Source organism: Gorilla gorilla, chromosome 5 (assembly GCF_029281585.2).
Source record: "Gorilla gorilla gorilla isolate KB3781 chromosome 5, NHGRI_mGorGor1-v2.1_pri, whole genome shotgun sequence".
In the NCBI taxonomy this organism is placed as follows: Eukaryota; Metazoa; Chordata; class Mammalia; order Primates; family Hominidae; genus Gorilla; species Gorilla gorilla.
The window spans coordinates 143,105,543-143,124,513 of NC_073229.2; the positions used below are offsets into that span (position 1 = coordinate 143,105,543).

The following is an 18,971-nucleotide window of genomic DNA, read 5'->3' on the forward strand; positions in this document are numbered from 1 at the left end:
CACCATGCCCAGCCAGAAGCCTTATTTTTTAAAATAATATCTATCTAATTTAGCATGTGATTTAAGAATAAAGTAATCAATATCTCTTAGATTTGAGGGGAGTGTTATTAGAAACGTCTATTACTGGCTTCAGTTTATTTTTCTCAAAAGATGTCTCCATGGAGAAATGAAAACAGGCACTTGAAGATTTAATTGGTGCTTTATACACTTGAGATTTTTTAATAAAATACACTACAAACCCAATGGTTGTGATGTTTTATTCTATGTAATTACACCTGAATGTCACAGTCAAAATTTTTGCTTGTGATGACAAAGCTTATCGTCTGCATCTTCTCTCATCTTTTTCCTAGTTATTCCCTGTTTTAAAATCTTCAGCCAAAATAGTGTAAAGTTAGATCTTTATTATTGAAAATACATCAAAGAGAAACAATGGCTTTAATAGGATGAGGGTTCATAATAGGATGAGTTTTGCCTTTTTAAAGAACTATATTTTTAATTGATATGATAGGAAACTCTGAAATTGTTTTGGCAGTGTATAAGGTGTTTAAAATAATAGTTAGAAATGAAGTATCTCCAGGCAGATTGCTAAATAGAAGAGTATGGCAGAAAAAGGCTTCAAAGGGAGACTATAGCTAGAGGTAATGACTAATCCTACCCTTTAAACTCAGTCATTGAGTTATGCGGCATATAAGACTGTCAAATCACAGACATCATATTTAACCACTGAATGTAATACCATTAATAATAATCAGTTTTAGCCCTTAAACACAAACCTGCAAAGGGATCGCTCTTATAGTATTCCCAAAAATCTTCGAATTCCTTTTGGACCTCCTCATCCATGATGATCCCTGAGGACTGCTCATTATTTACTTGGATGTAATTTGCTTTCAGGACTATCTCCACTTCACAGCGCACATCTTGCTGAAAGGGCTTCCACCGTTGCATTACAATCCCGTAAATAGTGAGATCATCACCTAGGAGAAAGCATCAAGTGAGTCCAGCAGTAGCATCCTGCACGCTAAGCACAGACTCAAAATGACAAAGGACCAGAAATTAGAAATAAACCACTCCCTTACTAGAGTTTACAATGTGTACACTCATCCAGAAAACAATTTAGGGACAGAATAGCATCCCAGATTCTTGACTTTTGTCCCCCACAGTCACGTATCTGTAAAGTGAAAAGCTGAAGTCAGTATTTCCTATTTTTCATAACCTGCTACATGATAATCATACAAAATTATTACTTTTCACTGGGAAAATACTTTACTGGATGATTCATTCATCACAGTTACATTGGATGAAATGTTCATCCTCTGAGTCTCTAACCATTTAGCTCTCATTTAGAGAAGAGATGTGGGAACTGCAGCCAGAAGGTTAAACTATAATTTGGAGTCAGGAAAAGAGATAACCTTGTGATGACTGGCAGGTAGTTTGGGTTTCTTACATGTTCATTTTTACTTAACTCATTTGCTAATATTTTACTCACTGCCCCCCCACATCTTTTTTAATGAACCAAAGAAACAATGAACTAAGAAATGAATAAATGCCTGTTATACTTCAAAGTTCCTTCCCACAAAATACAAAAGCACAAGATACAATCCTGCTTGTTCCTTGCTGATGGTTCTCTCCTACCTGAGGAAACCCTCCCACCATTCCTGGTAGGCAGAAGCAACTTTTATAGATGTTCCTAAGAGGCCCTGGGTAGTTTATAGGCACACTCGCCAAACACTGCCATCTGTACTTGTTACGACATACAATGCAATGCATCAGTTAACAAGTATATACAAATGTTTGGCCTTCCATATTTTGGTACTGGAGAAAGTGGGCCAAAAACAAACATGAAAAAAATCATAATCCTGGTCCCCCCAAATTTTAATCTTGTTGAACACAGGGTGTTTGATGTGCCCCAACCCCAATTCTGGTATTTATATTTTGCATAATAAACACTGTCTCAGAACTAACAGGCAATTCTTCATTTCCAAGCCTTTGTGCCAATTATATGATATGTGCTGATGAAAAATGCCTTTCACTCTCTAAATTTCAATGAGTAATCTGCATAGCTTTTGATTTCCTAAAGGAAAATGCTAAATTCATGGAACTGGTGGTGCCAATCCACAGAATAGAAGGCACATTTCTAGTTTAAGGCAACTTCATACTACATAGTTACAAACACATTAAGTAAGTGCTTTACAAGTTTCCAAGATCTTTCCTAAGCCACTACTTAATGATTTTCAAACCCAGTCAGGAATGATGATCATTTACTATATTGTCTGACCCCAAATTTCTAGGTAAAAATGATTGGGGGCAACTTTACATAAGGACATGGAACAATTCTCCATTATGGTCATTTTAATGGATTATGTTTAGGTTGTTTCTAAACTAGTTAAATGAGGAACTTAATGTTTAGATATATGACCCGTAAGTAATAATCTAATGTCAATAAGCAGTGATTATGTGGAAAATACAGAGCACTGAAGCATGGCCAAGAGTACTGACCTCATCAGATTCGGATTTAAATCCCAGCTCCACTGCTCATAGGCTACGTGACCTTGGGCAAATTACCTACCTTTCCTAAGCCTGTTTCTTGAACTACAAAATGTGAATGATTATATTTACATCACAGTACTATAATGAGAATTAGATCGGATAATGTACGTAAATTACTTAATGCAGTATCTAGAAGATGGCAAGTGCTCAGTAAATATTAGCTCTTCTTATACTAAACCTACCTTACATTTGTAAAGTAATTAATACCTTTAAAAGCCCTTCAATATATATGTGTTTTCTTTACTCAAATAATTACTGAATGGCAGATTCATATAATCACCAGAACAATTGTGAGGTATACATGATAGTCCAAGACAATAGATATTCACCTTAAACTTCTGTATTTTTCAAAAGTAATGTTACAAGCAATGTTATTTTCAGGAAGCTAAAATTCTTACTTTTCTACAATCCAGTCTCTCTGTGCCCCTATATCATCTGCGGCATCTTTACTACTGTAGCCATTGCCAGTCAGACCCATCTCTCGGATCTCCTGTGGCACTGACATTTACCAGCACACACCCTCCAACTTCATTATTCTGCATGTGCCAAAGTGAGGTTCCTAACTAGATCGTAAATTCCTGAAGGGCAAGGATTATATACTATTTGTCTTTTGATTCCCACAGAGGTTTATAGCTAACGATACATGAAAAAATAGCTGTTGATAGATTGCTTCTATCCATCCTTCATTATTAATGACATTTGAAAGAAAAACAACTTAAGACTTATTTCCAGTACAGAAAGAACTCAGTTTAGATGAACTGCATGAAAAGATCTTATTCTTAATTGACGGATATTTTCATGTTCAGGCTGAGCTTATATAAGAACTGCATTGCTGAGACAGATATTACAGATTTAGGTTAAAATCTAGTCCTATATGAGCAAGGTATTTTGACATATTCTGGGGTTGCTTAGCAGGCAATCCATAATCAAAGCTGTTATCTCATTAGTATACTATTTACACAACTGTACGTTAATATACGTTGGCTATCTGAAACCTAGAAGAGGTCCCTCACCAGAATCCGAAGACACTGGCATCCTGATCTCCAACCTCCAGCCTCCAAAACTGTGAGAAATAAATATTTGTTGTTGAAGCCACCTAGTCTATGGTGATTTGTTAGAGCAGCCTGATATAGTTTGGATAATTGTCCCCATTCAAATCTCATGTTGAGATATAATCCCTAGTATTGGAGGAGATGCCTGGTAGGAGGTGTCTGGATCATGCAGGTGGATCCCTCATGAATGGCTTGGGCCATCCTTTTGGTGATAAAGGAGCTCTCACTCTGAGTTCGAATGAGCTCTGTTCATTTAAATGTGTGTGGCACCTCCTCCCTCCCCACTCTTGCTCCTGCTTTCACCATGTGATGTGCCTGCTCCCCCTCTCCCTTCTGCCATGATTGTAAACTTCCTGACGCCTCAGAAGAAGCTGAGCCTATGTCTGCACCATGCTTCCTGTACAGCCTGTGGAACTGTGAGCCAATTAAACCTCTTTTCTTTATAAATTGCCCTGTCCCAGGTATTTCTTTACAGCAACGCAAGAATGGACTAACAGCCCAAAATGACTAAAACATCACCCTTCCACAAATACTTTTAAGTTTGATTTCTTCTTAGTCTCCCCAGTGAGGAGAGGGAACATGATGAGTTGACAGGGACAAAGGAGAACTCAGGACCAGTCTGGTTAGCCTAAAGAGTAAAGCATAAGCTCAGAATGACACTGGAACAATCAGGCTTTCGGAACTCTCAGATTTCCAGAACAGTTCTGAGGCTCAGAAAGTCTTTAAATTGCCTGGAACATTGCAGATTATTATCCAGATCAACTGCCACTGTAGGGCCTAAATCCCTAACAATGTACTGTATATGCTGTGCTTGACTGTCTATGAGAAAAAGAACTCATCACCATCTAAGGCCCATGTTAGACACCTCTAATTATTAGGTATTGAGTCAAAATCTACCTCCTTGTGGTTTACCCCACTGAAACCCAACAGCAACTTCTGTAATTACAATTCTATTTCTATGTGACAGTCTTCTAACTATTGAAAGTTGGCTGTCATGTCCTTCCTCAGGGTTCTCCATGCCAACCATGTATAGTTCTTCATTGAGTACGGGTTTCAAGTACCCTCCCAATTCAGGTATCGGCCAATGAAAACATTGAGGATCCTCAGAAGACAGCAGACTACAATCAGTGACTCCAATCACGGTGTCACCAGCACAGAGCAGAGAGGAATGATGTCCTTTCTTCTAGACACCAATAAGACACGCAGTAGCATTTAACAGAGTCACATTCTCTAATTCATTTTATAAAAATGCCCATTAAATTCACTACATTTTTTAAAGTTCCTGCTGTTAAGCAATAGTGCACTGAAAAGAGCCTTAAATTAGACATCAGTGGTTCTGGATTCATGTTCCAGTTATGCCACTTAACTCTCTAAGTGACCTTAGACAAGTCAGGTTCTTCATTCATAAAACAAGCACCTGGACTAGCTGCTGTTGTATAGATCTAGCCCAGCTCTCTTCCTGCTATCACTTCCCACCTGCCAGTTTCTAATCTCAAGGTGAGCAATTACAGCTCTACATTTCCCTTGCCAGTGATCTTGGGAAAATAAAAAGTGGCTTTTCCTAATCAATACTTTAGGACTACCTACACAAGCTAAAAAAAAATTCCCCTCTTCTTACCAGATTTGCAACTATCCACTAAGTCATCTTCCAGAATAACCTTCATAGATCGTGGAATACTTCCAACAGATAGCCTTTGAACCTAGCAAAGAAAAGAAAACAGATTCTGAGTATGCTTAAATACATGTTAAGTATCCAGAAGTCTAGCAGTACTTGAAATTACTATTTTTATTTCTCTGGTATATCATACGATTTAATTATAATGGGGATTTAAGTAATTTTTCTTGAAAACTAGGTCTATCAATTTAAGAATTCACTAAATAAAATACACATATGGAAAATATCTCCAAATATGATCTATATAATCTACCTTGCGGATGGTCAAAGTAAATGTATGCTCCAACTACTAAATTTAATAACAAAGTTAACTTTATCTAGAAAAGAGGGGTATTTCTTTCCTGATCGCTAATCAAAAGACCTGGGACAAATCACCCAGTCCCTATGATTACTCCTTAGTAACAGAACCCTAGTTTTATTCCATATGGACATGCGCCTAATACAAAGACTGTATTTCCCAGGCTCCCTTGAACATTGAACATAGGTATGGTCATATGATGGAACTCTGACCAATGAGATATCATAAGCAGACAATGCAAGAGACTTGCAAGGAGACTGCTTAAGTGGAGAATTGGTTAGGTGGTAGGCACTTTTGCCTATTCTCTGACTACAACACACATGTGATGGAGTTGTAGCCAGCATCCTGGCCCACAGCCAATCATCAGAAAAGAAGCCATGTATTAAGAATGGTTGAGGCCGGGTGTGGTGGCTCACATCTGTAATCCCAGCACTTTGGGAGGCCGAGGTGGGTAGACCACCCGAGGTTAGAGGGTTTGAGACCAGCCTGACCAACATCGTGAAACCCTGTCTCTACTAAAAATACAGAATTAGCCAGGCGAGGTGGCACACGCCCGTAATCCCAGCTACTCGGGAGGCTAAGACAGGAGAAATGCTTGAACCCAGGAGGTAGAGGTTACAGTGAGTCAAGATCACACCATTGCACTCCAGCCTGGGCAACAGTGAAACTCCATCCCAAAAAAAAAAAAAAAAAAAAAAGCAAAGAAAAGAATGGTTAAATAGAAAGACAGGAGTCTGAGTTCTCAACAGTGAACTAGCCTTGAACTGCCTATCTCTTAATTATTTTAGGTAAGAATAAACCTTTGTGTTTAAGCTGCAAGCAAATGAAAATCAGGCTCACTCTTACTTGTTAAAGAGTGTTTACAAATACTTCATTTAGCACAGCAAATAAGAGTGGGTCCAAACTCCATATCTTGTTCACTCTAATGTGATTTTTTTTTTTTTTCAGAGACAGGGTCTCGCTCTGTCAACCAGGCTAGAATGCAGATGCATGATCCATAGCTCACTGCCACCCAGAACTCCTTGGTTCAAGTGATCTTCCTGCCTCAGCTTCCTGAGTAGCTGCGATTATAAGCACAAGCCACCATGCCTGGCCACTCCAATGTTTAACCATTTAAGCATTAATTAATCTTCTATCCCTTAGCTAAGAACATTAATTTTCTTCTATTCTTCAGTTAAGAACAGCTAGGGTGGACTTCTTAAATATTCACTTCTTTAATTTTAATATAATTAAGTCATTTCACTACTTTCTTGTCAATGTTCCACCTAAAAAGGATGATTGCATGGTTTCTAAAGACTATATTCAGATATATGTGGAACAGTTTCAAGCTTGATCTTCCACAAAGTGACAACACAAGTACATTTGTATCCATTCTGTGTTCCCTAATCCTCCCAATGTGCCCATAGCTGAAAAACACTTCTTCAAATTTGTTATTTATCTCGTTTATGTGATTATTTACCTGTTCCTGAATTTTGATTTCCTGGTAATCTCTACACCTGGTTGGAGACGAAGACAAGCCTGAGAGGCAAGTGAATTTAGAGGAATCACAGCTCTCCAAGCTGGGACACGAGGATGGCCGGCAAAAGGTGTAATACTGCTCAAAGTCAGCCTTGATCACAAACACATGCTTGCATTTGTTACACATGTAATCCCGCTCAAACTCCAGAACCTTCACCAGACTTGTTCGAATCACTGTCCCAGTGACAGATAAAAAGTGTCCCACATCCTTGGTTTTAGGTATGTGTTCCCTCACCAGCTCAGGACAGACAGGCAAACCTGATGGAGAAAACAAAAAAACAGCATCAACTTCAATCTTGAGATTTGACTCCAAGGGATATATTCTTCTCCTGTTTCCTGAAAGGTAAATTTTAATTTCAGGGGGAAAAAAAAGATTGTGTTTTACTAAGAAAAAATCAGATCATCAACTCTATTAAGAAAATATAAAGAATTATTGCAAATAACAGTTATCAGTAGAGTTTTTTTTAATCCAGATACTGCACAATGAGTAGACCATGTTTTAAAGCAAATAGCTAGAAGTTATAATAACCAGGATTTTAAAAAGGACTTATTCTCACAAGAGGGCTATCTCAGTAGGATCTAAAGTATATAATTTTAACGGCATTTAACAAAAAATATATTGCCACTTGCCACAGATAAAATCAACTGATGATTATTTTAGTAAATCACGCAGCAGACCGATAAAGAGATGGTAGCATGATGACCAAAGAGTTCCACAGCGCTAGAAAGTTACTTTTTCAGTCAGACTCAGAATTTATTAATACATAAATATGACAGTGTTTTTGAGCCCTGACTTACCTAGCGGTTTACCCGCAGCATCACCTTATCCTATAAAAGCCTTGTGTTTTTCAACATTAAAAAACAGGCAACAGAAAAGGTGCAAAACGCCAAAGAAAATTCTTACTCAGGCTGGGCACCGTGGCTCACACTTGGGAAGCCAAGGTAGGAGAACCGCTGGGGCCCAGGAGTTCAAGACTAGCCTGGGCAACATAGTGGGACCCCATCCCTATAAAAAATTAAAAAATCAGTTGGGCATGGTGGTGCATGCCTAGACCTACAGCCCCAGCAACTCGGTAGGGCTGAAGTGGGAGGATCTCTTGAGCCCAGGGGGTCAAGGCTACAGTAACCATGGTCACTCCACTGAACTCCAGTTTGGGGAACAGAGGAAGACCCTGTCCAAAAAAAAAGAAAGACAGGGAGGGAGGAAGGAAGGAGGGAAGGAGAAAGAGAAAAAGAGAGGGGAAAAGGGGAGAGGAGGGGAGGATGAAAATCTTATGTGGAAATTCCCTCTTTCTCATGTTTGGCTACAATGCACCATTGGGGTGGAAAGATGCTGGCTATAAAGGCTAATTCCTAACAGGTTTATTGAAATAGCAACTGTTATGCTGGTTCATGTCTCCTGTCTTGTCCTCAGTATTTAGCGGTTCAAAAACCAGGTAAGTACGCCTACTGAAGGCCCATCCATCAGATTGTCCAGCCCATGAGAAATGCCATAATAGGAATCATTATACCTTAAGTTTCTATGGTCAGCATATTTTCTCCTAGTTGATACATCTATTCTGAAAGCCAATCAGAAGGTAGTTTAGGAAGTATGAGGGGAAAAAGCAAATTAGAGGAACTGAATGTTTAAGGTGCCAGGCTATGTTAACCTACTGTTACAGGTTACAAGTCTACAGATAGACTTGAATTTTCTCTGTTGGTTGGCTGAAATTCTCTCTCCATACACTGTAGAGTGTATAGACAAACAAGGTGGCCATTGCCAACATTTGCCCCTATGACTCTTTTTTCTATGCTTCTAAGACTGACTTGCCCATTTTCTAATGAACATATTCATTATTTACATTAATTCAGATTGCATCACATTTTGCCATTAAGGGAGACACACTTTTCGTTCATATCCTAGAATGTTAAAAAACGAGAAACAGCCCAGAGATCTCTCTCTCTTGTTTACCTGGCCTTAACTGGAATATATATTGTAATACATCTTAACACTGCTTGTAGATTCTCAGTTACATTTATTTTGCTCCCTACATGAATACTTTAAAAAAAAATGAATACTTAAAAAAAAGCAAGATATAATTCACATGCCATAAAATTTACCCTATAAAGTACACAATTCAGTGGTAATTAGTATATTCACAATATTGTATAACCATCACCACTAATTCCAGAACATTTTCATAATTTCAAAAAGAAACCCTGTACCCAGTAGCAGTCACTCCCCATTCTTCCATAACCCTAGCTGCTGGCAACCATTGATCTACTTTTGGTCTTCATGAATTTACCTATTCTGGAAATTTCACACACAGATGCTCCGTGACTTACAATGGGTCTACATCTCAATAAACCCGTCGTAAATTGAAAATGTTGTAAGTTGAAAGTGCATTTAGTACACCTAACCCACTGAACATCATAGCTTAGCCTACCTAGCCTACCTTGAACATACTCGGAATACTAACATTAGCCTACAGTTGGGCAAAATAATCTAACACAAGGCCTATTTTATAATTAAGTGTTGACTATTTCAGGTTATTTACTGAATACTACACTAAAAGTGACAAACAGAATAATTTATTGGTGCTCAAAGTATAATTTCTACTGAATCACTTTCGCATACTCATAAAGTCAAAAAATTGTAAGTCAGGGATATCTGAACAAAATCATACAATATGTGGTCTTTTGAATCTGGCTTTATTTACTTAGAATAATGTTTTCAAGATTCATTCCTGTTGTAACATATACACTACTTCACTCTTTTTATGACTAAATAATATTCCACTGTTTAGATATACCGTATTTTGTTTATTCATTTATTAGTTGATGGACATTTAGGTTGTTTCCACTTTTTGGCTATTATGAATAATGCAACTACAAACATTTGTATGCAAATTCTTGTTTGAACTGTTTTCGATTATCTTGGGCATACAGCTAAGGAGTAGAACTGCTGGGTCACATGGTTATTAAAATAATTTTTTAAAATAATTTTATTTTTATGTTTGCAAACAGTCACTAAGTACTCTCTATTGTACATATACAGAAGGATACTCGAGTGGGAAATATGATAATTAACCCAATTTGCTTCTCGAAATATAAACAGAATGTACCAACAATTACTTCTATGAAGGAAGGTAAAAAGGAGAATAGAAAAAAAATAGGTAAAGAAAATTTGCTTTAACAAAAATTCTTTGGGTTTCTGAAATATTCATTCTCTCTTCCTTGGCCCTAAAGAAATATCACTTTTGCCTCCCATTTCTAGTCCCCTCATCTCAGTTCTGCTTCAGATGCAAATTGATTGTTCAGTTTAAATTATATAGTCAGTATATTAAAACAAGAAAAACGAAGATCAGGAGAACCACATTACAGAAAATGTGGTGTTACTCTGACGTTATGCATGATTGAAGACTGCCCAATGAGATTACAGACTGCCTAGCATAATTTAGAAAAGTCTTTGGATTTTTGGCTGGACGTGGTGGCTCATGCCTGTAATCCCAGCACTTTGGGAGGCCGAGGCAGGTGGATCACCTGAGGTTGGGAGTTTTGAGACCAGCCTGACCAACATGGAGAAACCCCATCTCTACTAAAAATACAAAAAATTAGCCAGGTGTGGTGGTGCATGCCTGTAATCCTAGCTACTCAGGAGGGTGAGGCAAGAGAATCGCTTGAACCTGGGAGGCGGAGGTTGCGGTGAGCCGAGATCGTGCCACTGCACTCCAGACTGGGCAACAAGAGCAAAACTCTTGTCTCAAAAAAAAAAAAAAGAAAGAAAAGAAAGAAAAGTCTTTGGATTTTCAATGTGATGAAGTGATGTATCAATGAAGTCTTACATAATATAAACTGTATAGACAGACACTTGTTATTTTTGGCTTAAAAACAAATTCTGGTTTAACAACAAAGCTGTGTAATTTAATTGTGGTTTTATTCCTAGAAAGCTATCTTTAATTTGATAGTGTTTCTTACTGTAAATAGCATCTTAGAATAAAAGAATAAAACACTATATGCCCCATTGCTTCTAGAGTAAACTGAGCAATACATAATGAAGGCCAAATCTCCTTTGCTTTTACCCTTCCATGGCTTGCCACAGATCTAAGAATAAGGTACCAAATCTGGACTGGACTATAGGGCCTTTTGTGACTGGCTTCCTGTTTTATCAAGACTTCTGCGCACTTTTTCACATACAGTGCTCCCTTTGTCTCAGTGCTCTCCTCTTCACTCTGCTCCTCAAAAATGCCCACACTAAGAAGCAATGCAGTGGTTAAGAATACAGACTCAGGCCAGGCATGGTGGCTCATGCTTGTAATCCCAGAACTGGGGAGGCCGAGGTGGGCGGATCACCTGAGGTCAAGAGTTCGAAACCAGGCTGGCCAACATCGTGAAACCCTGTCTCTACTAAAAAATACAAAAATTAGCCGGGTGTGGTGGCACACGCCTGTAATCCCAGCTACTTTGGGAGGCAGAGGCAGGAGAATCGCTTGAACCTGGGAGGCAGAGGTTGCAGTGAACCGAGATTGCACCTGTGCACTCCGGCTTGGGAAATAGAGCGAGACTCCGTCTCAAAAAAACAAAGAATACAGACTCAAGCTAGAATGCTTAGGTTTGAGTCACAACTCTGTCACTTACTAGCTGTGTGACCTTGGCTAAGTTGTAACCTCTCAGATTTCTCATCTATAAAATAACAACAGAACCTATCACACAGGGTAATAAGAAAACCAGAAGAATTCATAGCTTACACCTGTAATCCCAGTACTTTGGGAGGCTGAAGCAGAAGGATCACTTGAGGCTAGGAGTTCAAGATCAGCCTGAGCAACACAGAGACCCCACCTCTACAAAAAAAAAAAAATTTAAATAGCTGAGTGTGGTGGCACATGCCTGTAGTCCCAGCTACCCAGGAGGCTGAGGTGGGAGGATCGCTTGAGCCCAGAAGTTAGAGACTGCAGTGAGCTATGATTGTTGTGCAACTGCATTCCAGCCTGGGCAACAGAGTGAGACCCTGTCTCAAAAAAAAAAAAAAAAAAAAGAATTCATACATGTAAAGTTTCCGAAAATATTACTCGGCATACAGCAAGCGCTAATTAAACATTAATTCTGGCCGGGCACCATGGCTCATGCCTGCAATCCCAGCACTTTGGGAGGCCAAGGTGGGCAGATCACCTGAGGCCAGGAGTTCAAGAGCAGCCTGAGCAACATGGCAAAACTCTGTCTCTACCAAAAATACAAAAATTAGCTGGGCATGGTGGCACATGCCTGTAATCCCAGCTACTTGGGAGGCTGAGGCAGGAGGATTGCTTGAACCCAGGAGGCAGAGGTTGCAGTGAGACAAGATTGCATCACTGGACTCCAGCCTGGACAACAGAGCAAGACCCTGTCTCAAAAACAAAAACAACATACCTTGAGTGAGGCATGCATCACACATAAAAGCTTCCATTAAGCTCCCATACAATAATGCTTAATATATACATACTCATGTATCTGTAGGCATGCATACACCATCTGGTAAATATTTGACTATATAGCTGTCTGCCATACAGCCCTGAGTTTTTTAAAGGAGGGAAAAACTATATTCTTTTTGGTTTCCCAAGATCCTAGCAAATGCCTACTGATGTTTTGTTCAGTAGTAACATAATTTGTAACTTACTTTTTCAGAGATTTGAAAAAATAAGCTAAATTCACCTGAAACTGATAGGGTCACTTAGGCAGACAGGATTGTATTACTTAAACTCAGTATGGAAAGGTATCTGAAAATAATGGCAGCCTAAAACTATTTCCTAAATAGCATTTCGACAACATTAACTGAAGTCCCCCTTAATAATCCTTTTGCGAACTTATTAATAGGAAACATTGGCCAGACACGATGGCTCACATCTATAATCCCAACACTTTGGGAGGCCAAAGGAGGAGGATCACTTGAGCTTGGGAGTTTAATACCAGCCCGGGCAACACAGTGAGACTCCATCTCTAATTTTTAAAAAAGGCTGGTGGGGGGGACCCTTTTTCTTGATCCCATCAAGAGATTATCTAGTACCCTGATGCATAATGATTAATACTCTTCATAATTTATCCTAGCAAGTGTAACTGCAGATAATATTTTTCATTTAAATTAAGTATTTGGTCTTTTTGGGAATCTTAACTTGCCTCCAAGAAGTTCTACTATAGTGACTCCAAACCTTTTTGGAATTCGGGAAGCATCCTTACTGATTATAAATCACCACTCTTCTCAAATGTACTATAAGGTAAATATTTATTTATTTATTTATTTATTTATTTATTTATTTTATTTTATTTTATTTTTTGAGACGGAGTCTCGCTCTGTTGCCCAGGCTGGAGTGCAATGGCGCGATCTCGGCTCACTGCAAGCTCCGCCTCCTGGGTTCACACCATTCTCCTGCCTCAGCCTTCTGAGTAGCTGAGACTACAGGCGCCCGCCACCACGCCCGGCTAATTTTTTTTGTATTTTTTGTAGAGACAGGGTTTCACCGTGTTAGCCAGGATGGTCTCAATTTCCTGACCTTGCGATTTGCCCACCTTGGCCTCCCAAAGTGCTGGGATTACAGGCGTGAGCCACCGCGCCCGGCTGGTAAATATTTATTTTTAAACAAAAGGGTATGTATGTTCTCCAACTTAATCACAGACTGCCCTCAATATTCTGGACCTGCTTTTAATTTTACCAAATCTTTCTTTCATGTAAATAGAATGAATTTGTACCAGCCTTTATTAATTTATACAATAATGGCATAGTTAAATTTTGTTTTAATTAGGGGGTTGACAGGGACTCTAGAAGTGGTTTGCAAGTGAAGAAACTGAGGCTCAGTGAGATAAAATAACTTACTAAGTCTCCCAGGTTAGGCGTGTAGCCTTTAAATCCAATTCTTCTCTTTTGCCACACTATGCCTTCCAAGAAATTATTTCCATGCAATGAACTAAATAAAAATTGTTACACTATACTGTCACTTTTCCCTAAAATTCTTAATTCAACTCTATCCATCCCACTAAAAAATCACTTTTAAAACAGAAAGTGAGGGGCAAGAACTCCTAGAGGCAGGAATTCAAGGATACAGCTTTGCCACCCCAAGCTGCTGATTGCTCCACTGCAGTTTCTTAACAATTAAGATGCTTTATCTGTCATGCATTCAACAAAAATGTATCGTGTAACTGGTAGGTAGACTGCACAATGCTAATACTGATCTTTAAAAATAACTAATGTCCTAAAATAGTTCTGAAGATCCCTGGACAAGATATATCACTTTTCTAATTCTTTGTATTACCAGTTCTTTTATTGTTAGTAACCACAAAAGCTCATAAAGCTATTTTGAATTACATTTTTAAACACAGACGTGGAAATATATAGACACACAAGTATACTGCTGTCTCCACACATTCTCCCTCCCCTCAGTGGGCATGACTCATACTTCATGCCCACAGAACACAATTATTATTCTGCTCTAAAAGAAGTGACCATCAACTACACAACAGATATATATTTTAAGTATAAATATCAATTATTTCTTAGTGTTCTAAATCTAGTATATTTTCTCAAAATCTTTCTAGAAGATAGCATGGCAGTAAAATCCTTAAGTGATTTACCTGATATCCTGGCATGAAGATTCTGTTTCATGGAAACAGCCTCAGGCTGAGAAAGGGACTGGAGAATTGTCAAGGCTGACCTTCGCAGTGCACTATCAAAAACTGTAAGCACTTCATTGGGGAACATGTTGAAATATTCCCCGATTTCCATGTTGGTCTCAAACAGAGTCATGGCATTAACCACAACCGGGTAATGAGCATCTTCATCCCTTTCCTTCAAGATTAGAAGAATATCATTCTTATGGTATTCCGAAACATATGACTCAAACACTTGACCAACCAGTGTAACTTGATCGCTATTCATCTTGAATCTAGGTAACTAAAGGAAAAAAAAGGATCGTATTATATATTTGATATTCAAGATGTACATACAATTTAACAAAAACGATTGGTTATAAATCACACTGGCTTTGGGTCATACTATAATCACAAAATAATATCTGAATTCAAATCTTAATGAAATCTGAATTATCTGTTACAGTCACAGTACATGTACTTCAAAAATGAGTGAAGTCAAATGTAAGTCAAAGAACTATGTTGGTACTGATTATCAAAATCCAAAATAGTTCAAAGCATTTCCCATCTTTTCCCCAAATTTCCTTCATATTAACCCTGCATTAATATACAGGCATGCACCTAACAACATTTCTGGACTGCACTTATAAAAGTGGTCTCATAAGATTATAATACTGTATCCTTATTGTATCTTTTCTATGTTTAGATACATAGATACCATTGTGTTACAACAACTGCGAACAGTATTCAGTACAATAATATGATGTACAGGTTTATAGCCTAAGAGCAACAGGCTATGCCATATAGCCTAGGTGTGTAGTAGGCTGTATCATCTAGGTTTGTGTAAATATACTCTATGATGTTCACACAAGGACAAAATCACCTAATGACAAATTTCTCAGACTGTATCCCCATCATTAAATGACATATAATGGTATTCATTTTACATAATATATGTAAGAGGCCACATTCCATACACACACATTTGCTCTCAAGTATAAAATCTGAAACATATCTTTTGGCTTAAGTCAGTAACAGTGGAGTTCTTTGCAAGAGTCCTGGTTCTAGCTTTTGTTTATATGAACACAGTGTCATTCTTTCGTGTGCTCTCTCTCTCTTTAGTTATACACACACACTCATGTGTATTCTGCTATGTAACTGAAACACATACCATTAATCAGACTGACAGCCAGTTCTGACATGAATAATTAACAGACTGTCCTTAGAAATTCATACTTGGAAGTGAATTTGTTTCCTTCTTTCTCTTTCTTACCGTAGGAAATCTACTGGGTTCTGCAGAAACAGCTGTCAACAATGCAAAGAAAACAGATAAACATAGGAAGGGGAAAAAACACTGAGTCTTCAAATAATAAAAAAGTATTATTGAAAATAAATACAGCATATACCATTAGTTTATCTCATTCCCCTGGCACTCTATTAAAAAGTATGTATCTACAGATAAAAAGCACCTATCCCCATTCTAGTTTCATGTATACAGACGGATAACAAATTACATATGTATAAACCCAATTCAATGTCCATTTCCTAATATCTACCATGTACAAGGCACTATGCTGGCAAATGAAAAGTATAGTAAAAGGTTCTCTATGTCCTCAGAAATCCAAGGGGCAAATAAAAGGAAACAGTGCTCTACCAGTGGCCAAAAATGCAATATGAATAGGAGTCAAAGGAGAGGGAGGTCAAATTTAAATGAGGTGACGATCTCAGAAGTAGCACTGGACAGTTAGAAACAAGCTGTCCAAAGAAGAAACACTTACTTGGGGCCGGGCGCAGTGGCTCACGCCTGTAATCCCAGCACTTTAGGAGGCCGAGGCAGGTGGATCACGAGGTCAGGAGATCGAGACCATCCTGGCTCACACGGTGAAATCCCGTTCTCTACTAAAAAAAAATACAAAAAAAATAAGCTGGGCGTGGTGGCAGGCGCCTGAAGTCCTAGCTACTCGGGAGGCTGAGGCAGGAGAATGGCGTGAACCCGGGAGGCGGAGCTTGCAGTGAGCCGAGACCACGCCACTGCACTCCAGCCCGGGCACAGAGCGAGACTCCGCCTCAAAAAAAAAAAAAAAAGAGAGAAACACTTATTTCGTTTGGAAAGAGATTGAGGACTGGAGAAGAGGTGTACTTAAATTTGACTTATTTCATTTGTCCAACATTTATTGTACTGGACTCTACAAATACGAATATTAAAGGAGACTGCTATGAAGTTCACAGTTTATCATCCTAAGTACGTGTTATACACGCTATTTGCTATATTTTGCTTTCTCTGAGAACCTACTACTCCGCAAGGTGTGAAAGGTTTAAGAAGTACATACAGCAGTTAGGTCAAGAATCCTGACAACTATAGGAGGCCAGAGTGAGAGTAAGAATGAGTAAATGTATATCCAAGACAATGAGTGGAAATAAATTACGGCCTCCACAGTAATTTGTTTTTGGTTAAGCAATATAAATTCAGCCAAGTGTAAAGCAGAAAAAGCACTTGGGAAGGAATATCTCCACAATGTGGACTTTGCCCAAAAAAAAAAAAAAACAACAAAAAACTGGACTCCCAACAGTGGCTACAAGACAATCACTATGATTCTATTAAAGCATATTAAGTTTAGAGCCACAAATTTAGCAATTTGAAAAACAGCTCCACACAAGGCAGGAAAAGGGCAGCAGCAGAATTCAACGTTCAAATTAAGGTCAGATTAAATTTTGCCTAGTTAGGCTAGCATTTCTATGGTTATATGGACCATCGTTATTCATTCCCTTTCAAGATCTATGCAAAACTGACTAATCAACTGTGTTATCAGCAGTTTGCCAACTCAATAAACGTACCTACTACCCACCCAGATAGACACTGGAGGCACTTTTTGTTTTGAGAAGGGTCATTTCACAACTTTCAAGTTCTCTTTCCTTTTCTTATTGAATATTTGGGGTCAAAATAAAATCATTTGCTTTACTTTGTCCTCTTGACCACAGCGAAGCGTCGAAAAGAAGACAGGAGAGTGCCTAACTGCACTGGCATCCCCCAGCTGTCTCCGGGAATCGCGGCAGCCCCGCCCCGCCCGCCTGCACCTGCCGGGAGCCCCGCCCCCTCCGCGCGGGCTGGCGGGACGCGCGCCCTCGGCCCCGCCCCACTCCCTCCGCCCCTCTCACTGCGGGGGCGCGCCATTTCGCGCCTCCGGGCCGCTCGGCTGCCCCAGGGGCGCCTGGCAAACGTGGAGTCGCTCGGTTTTGGAAGCATGCTTTCCAAACTTTCTAATTCACAGGGTCTTTGCACGCAGCCCCTGCCCCACGACACCTTGGCAGTCTCTGAGACTTCTGGGGCTCTTCTCCCGGGCAGCTCCCGTGCCTGTCCGGTCCCGGAGTTGAATAGTTTTTGAAGTAATGAGACGGGAACGAGACTTGGGACGAACTGGAGAAAAACATAACCGCGAAAGGAGGAGGCGGCTATCACTTACTGGCTGTGTCAGAAGTCGCCGGGGACGCGTTGCTCACGAGGCCGAAGGGCCCAGAGAGCTCCAGCCAGGTAGCGGGTTCGTCTCCGGCGCAAGAAGGCTGGTGAGGCGGGGTGCGCGCGTGCACGTGGCCGCTCGAGGCGCCACCGGCCGCGGGGACGCGCGGGCTGTGTCGGGAGGCCTAGCACCTGCGGCTCTGCCGGGCCTGCGCTCTCGACCGACGCCGGGCCGCGCACCGCCTCAACTTCCCTGCCCCGGCGGCTCTTCCGGATGGAGACGAGGCAGCGGGGCGGGGCGGAGCGGGCGAGTTGGGGCGGGGCCAGGAGGGTCCCGGGCGGGGAGAGGGGCGGGACCCGAGCGGTGACCTCAGGCTAAGTGGCGAGAGCAGGGTTGTGCGGCGGCTCGGATCGGATCTTAGGGTTTGTTTTTTGTCTGTCCAAGGAATTTGCCTAACCCAAGGCTACAGAGGATCTCTTCTGTGTTTTCTGACACAAGTTTTAGAATTTTAGGTTTTATATTGAGGTCTGTGATCCAATTAGAGCTAATTTTTGTCTGTGGTGCAAACTATGGATCTTAGGTCATTTTTTTGCATGTGAATAGTGTCATTTGTTTAGAGAGCTTTCTTTTTCTCACTGAATAGCTTTTGCACCTATGTTTAAAATCAGTTGTCCCTAAGGCATCAGTTGTGGGTCTATTCTTAGACTTTCTATTCTGTTCCGACAATTTATTATATTTCTCTCTACAAAAATACCACATTGTCTTGATTCCTGTAGATTCATAAGAGTCTTAAAATCAGATCGTGTTTGGCCTCCAGTTTTTTGTTCTTTTTC

At 39.9% G+C, this 18,971-nt stretch overlaps 1 protein-coding gene across 3 annotated transcripts in view; it reads right to left on the reverse strand.

The window, feature by feature from the left end:
- MCM9 (minichromosome maintenance 9 homologous recombination repair factor) overlaps nt 1-18,413 on the reverse strand; it is a 114,979-nt gene extending 96,566 nt beyond the window's left edge. Inside the window, exons 1-6 of one of the 3 annotated variants that reach the window (XM_055391956.2) lie at nt 18,145-18,413; nt 15,855-15,988; nt 14,669-14,987; nt 7,032-7,348; nt 5,218-5,299; nt 774-974 (exon numbers count right to left, since the gene is read on the reverse strand). In XM_055391956.2, the coding sequence (XP_055247931.1) occupies nt 774-974; nt 5,218-5,299; nt 7,032-7,348; nt 14,669-14,987; nt 15,855-15,857 (922 nt within the window). In that variant the 5' untranslated portion in view covers nt 15,858-15,988; nt 18,145-18,413. Of the gene's footprint in view, nt 1-773; nt 975-5,217; nt 5,300-7,031; nt 7,349-14,668; nt 14,988-15,854; nt 15,989-16,461; nt 16,583-18,144 lie in introns of all 3 variants that reach the window. The other 2 variants (XM_055391957.2, XM_031011914.3) reach the window with 2 other exon arrangements.
- Between the last annotated feature and the right edge of the window lie 558 nt (nt 18,414-18,971).